The sequence below is a fragment of the Protomyctophum parallelum genome (assembly GCF_964188405.1).
Source record: "Protomyctophum parallelum genome assembly, chromosome: 9".
Classification (NCBI taxonomy): domain Eukaryota; kingdom Metazoa; phylum Chordata; class Actinopteri; order Myctophiformes; family Myctophidae; genus Protomyctophum; species Protomyctophum parallelum.
Window position 1 is genome coordinate 15,326,674 of NC_139706.1, and position 7,500 is coordinate 15,334,173.

At 42.8% G+C, this 7,500-nt stretch overlaps 1 protein-coding gene across 2 annotated transcripts in view; it reads left to right on the forward strand.

The window, feature by feature from the left end:
* Nucleotides 1–7,500, forward strand: part of ryr1b (ryanodine receptor 1b (skeletal)) — a 142,662-nt gene that overhangs the window by 11,163 nt on the left and 123,999 nt on the right. For both annotated transcript variants that reach the window (XM_083773529.1, XM_083773530.1), the window contains exons 2-5: nucleotides 1,963–2,082; nucleotides 3,043–3,144; nucleotides 5,033–5,107; nucleotides 6,107–6,185. In XM_083773529.1, the coding sequence (XP_083629655.1) occupies nucleotides 1,963–2,082; nucleotides 3,043–3,144; nucleotides 5,033–5,107; nucleotides 6,107–6,185 (376 nt within the window). The remainder of the gene's footprint in view (nucleotides 1–1,962; nucleotides 2,083–3,042; nucleotides 3,145–5,032; nucleotides 5,108–6,106; nucleotides 6,186–7,500) is intronic.

Consider the following 7,500-nt stretch of genomic DNA (forward strand, 5'->3'; position numbering starts at 1 on the left):
CGTTCGGTCAAAATAAAAACCAACGAAGAGTAAGGGGGGGATGTCCCGCCTCGTTGTCTGGGCCAGCTGGGCCCAAACGGAGCCAGCCAATGGCCAGCTGGGCCCAAACGGATCTAGAAACAGGCTTCATTTTACGTCCATGTTAGACCCGGGGAACGCTTTGTCCATATTGTTTACAGTCTATGGTCTGAACGCACCTTAACACCTCTTTTGTCCTGGCCCGGTGGGGGGGGTGGACCGCGTTGCCTTCTCCTCTTGTACACAATGCAGATCAGGCATTCAAATGCTAATCTTGTTTTCACCTTCCAGGTATAGGGTTGGGTATGCATAGTACTGTACTCTGTATGGCTATACTTGTTCACAATGAGTATAGCCTATACCAGTTGACTCAGTGCAAATCATGCCATTCAAACATGTTTCTTCTGTTTTTAATTTAAACACGATGTGACACGATTAAAAAAGTGTTACTCAAAAGTGTTTAGAACCTAAAACGCTTGGGTTTATTGTGAAACGAAAAAAACAACAACTTATTTAGGTTTTGAAGTCATGGAAATACAGTAGGCTATTTGTTACTGTCTGTAACATAAAAAGAGCTGGAGGGGCGGGGGGGGGGGGGTGGATAGGAGAAGGGAAGTCAGTCAGGTTGTTAAGTGATATAATAGTTGAGCACAGGCGGCAGCTGGCAATGCAGGGTGTCAGGTGGGGGTGGGTTCAAATTGGGGGGAGAGAGAGAGGGGGTGTTTATTGCTACGCTTACATCAGCCTCTGATGTGCGGGCCACAAATTACTCTCTGTTAGCATTCTGTTGCTCCGCCGACCTGCCTGGGAGCCTTTCTTTGTATAGAGCGCCTGCAGGGTCTCATGGGACACAATTTCTGTTAGCTTTAGCGTTAGCATAGCACATGTTAGCATTCTGTTGCTCCGTCGACCTGCCTGGGAGCCTTTTGTATAGTGCTCGGAGGGTCGCATGGGACGCATTTTTATGCGTCCCTTAATTTATTTGTGAAAATAGAAAGTACTATACTATTAGTGCTGTCTGTTATAAGTTATATCTTTTATCTGTTTGACCAGTACTGGTTCAAACAGAGAGAAAAAAGGTAAAAGCTGGCCTGTGGCGGTGTTCTGTTCTGATTAGATTGTTGCCACACACAGCTGAGAATGAAAATATAGCCTTATATCAATATTGCAGTGTTGCTCAACCTTTTTTATTATGCCCATATATATTTCAGTACAGTACAGTACAATATTGGAAGTGTGTGTGTGTGTGTGTGTGCGTGCTTGCGTGGTACTGCATACATAACCAACACGGTCCTCAACAACCTTGCTCCCCTCCCGCTCCCTCGGGTCCAGGCAGGGGTGCTGACCTCCTAGACATCTCCAGGGGTCAAGCATTGGACCCGGGGTATGGGGTGATAATATAGTAATAAGCCAGACTCCAGTCACACTGTCGTGTGGCAGGCAATTTATTTTTTGGCAACGGCTGATTCGCGTCTGGCTTTATAGTCCAGCCAGGCTATAGACAGACTGCAGGGCCTTCTTTTTTAAACTGCTGTAAAAAAAAAAAAAAAAAAAAAAAAACACCTCTTCAAACTTGCCGTCCTCTTTGTTTTCTTTGCCGTTTATTTAATTTTATTCTTTTTAGTTATTTTCTTTTAATAAAGTTGTTCCGTTTGATTTTTTTTTTACTCATTCTGGACGGTAACCCGTTTTGGTGTTTTAACTAAGCATTTTGATATACTTTAGCTATTGAAAAATAGCAGATCTACAAGCTCACCGAGTGGCGCGCTACGAACTTGTAGGTCTGCTATTTTTAAATAATCGTGAAAATGTGGCAGAAATCTTTGAATATAATATTCTTTCAGAGCGAACGTTTTTTATTTTATTTTAACGTCAGGCCTAAATTGCTTAAGTGCCAAGTAAAGCGTCCATAAGTCTGATGTTGTTGTTATTCTTTGTCTCCAGGATGATCAGATTGTTCTACAGTGCACTGCCTCCGTGCTGAAGGAGCAGATCAAACTATGTCTTTCCTGCGAGGGCTTTGGAAACCGCCTGTGTTTTCTGGAAACCACCTCCAATGCCCAGGTAAGAGAGAACACAGTGGTGGTGGAAACGTCCAAAAGCGTTATTTTCTAAAACATCTTAAAAATAGCCAAAGCTTGTAAATGTGCTATTTACACATATTTTGTGTGATGAAAAGTAGTAGGGCGTCCGTTTACCGAGAAACAAAAAAATTGGAACACACACACACACACACACACACACACACACACACACACACACACACACACACACACACACACACACACACACACACGCACACGCACACACACACAGCCCTCCATGCCTGGAGGTGGTGTGGAAATATGTCAATAATGCTGCTAGTCCTCTACATTAGAAACAGATAAGTGCCATTTCATATGCTCACATTGCTCACATTCTAGAGTAGACACATAATCAGTGTAAATAAATGCTTCTCCATTTCTATTATTAATAATGCATGATTCTACTCTACTAATGAATTATTACAAATCGTTGCTATTATGGGGGGCCTTTGAAACCTTTTATCTCTCCGTCTTTCAACTTTTTTATGTTTTTCGTAAATGATCTGTGTCTGTGACATAGGACAGAATATATGTTCATCACTTGATTGGATGATTGATCACACCTATGTCAAACATTTCAATTTTAATGATAACTCATGGGAGTTGTAGTTCTCAGTGAAACTACAAGGCACCCAAAGACAACAAGTGTCCATTTAGACAAGAGAAAACATCAGGAAACATCAGAGGAAAAAAAATACAATTATTTACGAACAAAGTAACCTAAAAACAGAATAAACAAAAGCCAATAATGCAAACAAATGCAAACATCAGGCACATAGCCATCATAAAGCAAAGAGCAAATGTCATATTTTGTTATCTGTTCATAGAACAACACTCATATCTAAATCTTCATTGAGACCTAAGGGTTGTAAACTTTCTAAAGTGTGGATCCAATGTATATGAATCTCTAAAATGTGTGCATGGTTGTTGTTGTTGTCAGAATGTGCCTCCAGACCTGGCCGTGTGTTCGTTCATCCTGGAGCAGTCTCTGTCGGTGCGAGCGCTGCAGGAGATGCTGGCCAACACCATGGACCTGATGGAGGTAACGTAGGAGCTCCGATACCATCAACGTGCTGCCAAAACTCAACTCGCTGTTTCTCTCTGCAAGACATTGCTCTATATCAGGGGTTCTCAACGTTTTTGGCCGGGGACCCCCGGAAATTCTTTGGCCATGTCTCGGGACCCCCGCCCGGCCCCCCTATACCCACCACCAATACAAACTGACTGGAAAACTACCTTAATAATAGAGAAAATAAATACTGAAACCAGATATAATCATTAAGTAAAGTGTATGCATGTACTCTGTGTACTACCATGTAAACTATTCATTTCCATTTTCCAGCCATTCACTTTTATTTTATTTTATATATATATATAATTTGGGGACCCCCAAAAATAATTTGGCGACCCCCGTAGGGGTCGCGACCCACATGTAGAGAACCCCTGCTCTATATTATAAGCCAAAACCGGTGGGTCAAACTGAACAACCGATATCTCTATTTGAAGCTATGATTTGAGTTAATAATGTTCCCTCTGAAAGAATACATATTCAAAGATTTGCACCATATTTTCACGATTTTTCAAAAATAGCAGACCTACAACCTCGTCGCTTGTAGGTCTGCTATTTTTCAATAGCTAAAGTACAACATAATGCTTAAGCACATTTTACTGTGTCGATTGGGGTCCCGCAGAGGTATAAATTGTATCAAATGGGCTTCCGTGGCCTAATGCAAATCAAACTGCCAAATCAAGCAAGCACTTTATGGGCCTTGCGTTATCGGGGCTTGCTCAGCAGCTCCTGGCTTTAGCCGTGGAGCCCTGTCTGTGAGTTGGCCTGGCTGGCCTTTTCCACTGACTGCGACTGTGGATGAGAATAGCATGGCATGTAGCCCAGTGGAGAGTCCCTACTGCCTTCGTCAAGTATAGGGGAAACCCAACACCTCCCAAAACACACACGCAACGCACGCACACACACGCACACACCTGTCCCAGCTGAGCCTATACTGCTAATGTGGATAATGGTTAAGCCCATTTTGGCCTGACGTCGAAATTTACAAAAAATGTCTTTTAAATCCTGACAGTTTTCTGACTATGTTTCTGTAGTGGTGCTCAATATTTCATGTCAAGGAACCCAAGAGACCACTGAACTGAGTTGTTCCAGCTATGGACCTCCCAGAAGCAAAGATTTGAGTTAAAAACGTTGAATGAAAAATAGCAGACCTGCAAGCTCGTAGCTTGTAGATCTGCTATTTTCCAATAGCTGACTACTTACTACCTGATGGCAGGGCTATAGTTGATTTGTTCAATATCTACAACGGTACTTTTTTTTTGTTTTTCCTCATTTAAAACTTCTCTGGATGCTGAGAAAAGGTAGGAGGGATTTCTGAAATTGTCTGTTTATGCTTCCAGCCGGTGCAGGGCAGCTGTGTACTCACTCGGGAGCATTATGTTTTGTAGGTTGCATGTGCATACATACGTCCGTCCGTCCGTCCGTCCGTTCGTCCAAACCTTGTGAAAGCAATACACATATGACTTGATGGAATTTCATGACATCCAAGCACTTAAAGGACCACTTCACCACTTTTCAACCCATCTTCATATAATAGGTCCTCACTAATAATCATGAAAAAATGGGGCAGTTCAGAAACCGTCTTCCAGTGACATCATCGATGGGGAATCCAAGCTAATAGAAACGGCAGGCTTTCTAGTCCTGAAAAGTTGCAATGCGAAAATGGAAGCCATCGTTCTCACGATAATGAAAATCTAAACATTTTTGTAAAAAAATCTTGTTTAAAAAATAATTCTGCCTAATGTGCGCAGACTTTTAACCCCTTTCAACTTTGTCGTTGGTCTTTTGCACGGCACCTCATTTGGATGGATCATGTGTTGAACGCTAAACCCATGTTCTGTTCTGTTGTGTTCCTCTGCAGTCTTCCCAAGGCGGAGGCCATCGCACCTTGCTGTACGGACATGCCATTCTCCTGAGACACTACCACTCTCGCATGGTGAGTCGCTCTTTTTTACAACATCTGTCTTTGTTGAGGGGGAAACTGTGGCTGAAAGGTATAGAGACAGTATATAGACTCAGGAGCAGAGGTGTCAGACTCATTTTGGGGTGAGGGACACATTGAAAGGGTCATGCACTTGAAAATGTTTGAAAGTAGAACAATTCAATTTGAAGTGAAGACATTAACTGTCTAAAGGCTCATACATAGTCTGGCTTTACGGTGGTGAGGTGACCACCGAACTACAACATGACGTCACTGAGCCGTGGTGAAGAGCAAACCACCGCCACCGCCCCAACCCCTCTCTCTGTTTTTTATTCACCACCGCTCAATGCTATTTCAGCTCTGGTGGTCAGCTCACCACCGGAGAGGTGGTCACCTCACCACCGGAGCGGTGGTCAGCTCACCACCGGAGAGGTGGTCACCTCATCACCGAAAATCCAGACTATGAATAGGCCTTAAGAAGCAAACATTTAAGCCCATCACACATCGTCTGCGACCGCCGCGCGTCAAAACAGCCGCTCCATTATTTCCAATGAACCTATCGCACACCGGCGGCGTCCGACGCGCGCTGGCGCCTCGCCTGGCGCGCCGATAGAACCAGTTCTATTTTCCAGGCGGCGCCGCGCGGCAACGCGCCGCGCCGCGCCGGACGGACCCGGTGTGTGTTGGGCTTTACATATCTGCAGTTTCTGTCGACTAATGTGTGGCTTTTGCTATATACAGTAGATCACCGCTGAGAGCCCAAATATTTTCAGATTGTAATTAGCTATACACAATTAAGGATGGGTATCGAGTCCGGCACCGATTCCGCTTCTCCTTATCGATTCCTGTGAGCAACACCATTATACTACGGAATATAAATGACGCTTAACCCCTCTAAACCTGGCATCCCTATACTGAGTCATTATGTCAATATGGCAATGTCACAATAGGACCTGTTTTGAGGGAGATATTGCTTTATGGTCCTTTAATAATGATGTTTCTTCTTCTCTGCAGTACCTGAGCTGTCTGTCTACATCTCGGTCACTCACAGACAAGCTGTCCTTTGACGTGGGCTTACAGGAAGACTCCGTAGGTGAGAACCCGACCTCCTTTTTGCTATCTCGATGCTTATTTTATTCACTGTGTTGGGTTTTTTGTACTCATTTCATTTTGTTTAGTTAAAATGTTCATACACCTATACTTTTCAGCTGTTAGTAGTATATTATTGCTTTTTAAAAAGCTCCATGCAAACATCTCACTCTGCCAACGGAGACAGGTGCTCTAATTGCAGGTGCCTGGACTACAATGGCATCACTATAGAGCAGATAGAGCAGAGTCCAATCTGACGCCATGTCTGTTTCAAATAACTTCCTGGTTTTGTAAAAAAGCAGGTGTCCTACCTGGCGCCGGGGTCTAACGTTCTCAGTGGAAGAGTAGGGAGACCGCCTGCAAATCAGTGTTGTTTTTTTTAACTAAAACTAAGACAAAAAATGTTTGTCAACTACCTTTTTTAACTGACGAAAACTACGCTATTTTGACTAAAACTAAGCTAAATGTATTATTGACAATTTCGTCAACAGATAGAAACTAGACTAAAATGTTAGGAAGGGACTCTAGTGGACAAGATATCCAGAATAAGTCATTTTACACTTAATTGGTTGCATGCTGAAAATAGCCGATCTACAAGCTCACAACGCGTCGTTGTGAACTTGTAGATCGGCTATTTTCAGCAAATGTAAAATAGCCATCAAGGCCCGACGAAATACATTTTAGTCGACTAAATCAACTGTAGTTTTAGTCGACTAAAATCGTATGATATTTAGACTAAAACTAGACTAAACACTAAAACATTCCAGGTGACTAAAATGTGACTAAAACTAAATTAAAACTATTCAAGAGTGCTAAAAAAAACAACACTGCTCCAAATAATAGTAGGTCGCAGAGGCCCTGGAACAGGGGAGTCTAACCCCGTTACACAATGTGCTCGACACCCTTGAGGGACGGATTGATTCCTGATTAGGTGGAGCGCAGTGTTGTTTTTGGCAGCAAATTTACATTTTTCGTTTAGTCGTAGTCTTTGGACTGAAACTTAAAATGTAGTTTCAGTCACATTTTAGTCACCTGGGAATGTCAGTGTTAGTGCAGTTTTAGTCGACTACATGTCATAAGATTCTAGTCGACTAAATCTACAGTAAGTCGACTAAGATGTGTTTTGGTGGGGCGTTCATGCCGTCGTAACGACTGTTGTTTTACACTTGCTGAAAATAGCCGATCTGGTATTTGGTATCTAGATCTGGTATTTTCAGCATGCGACCAAGTGTAAAATGACTTATAGTGGATCTCTTGTCCACTAGTCCCTTCCTAACATTTTAGTCTAGTTTTTATTCGTCGACCAAATTGTCAGTATA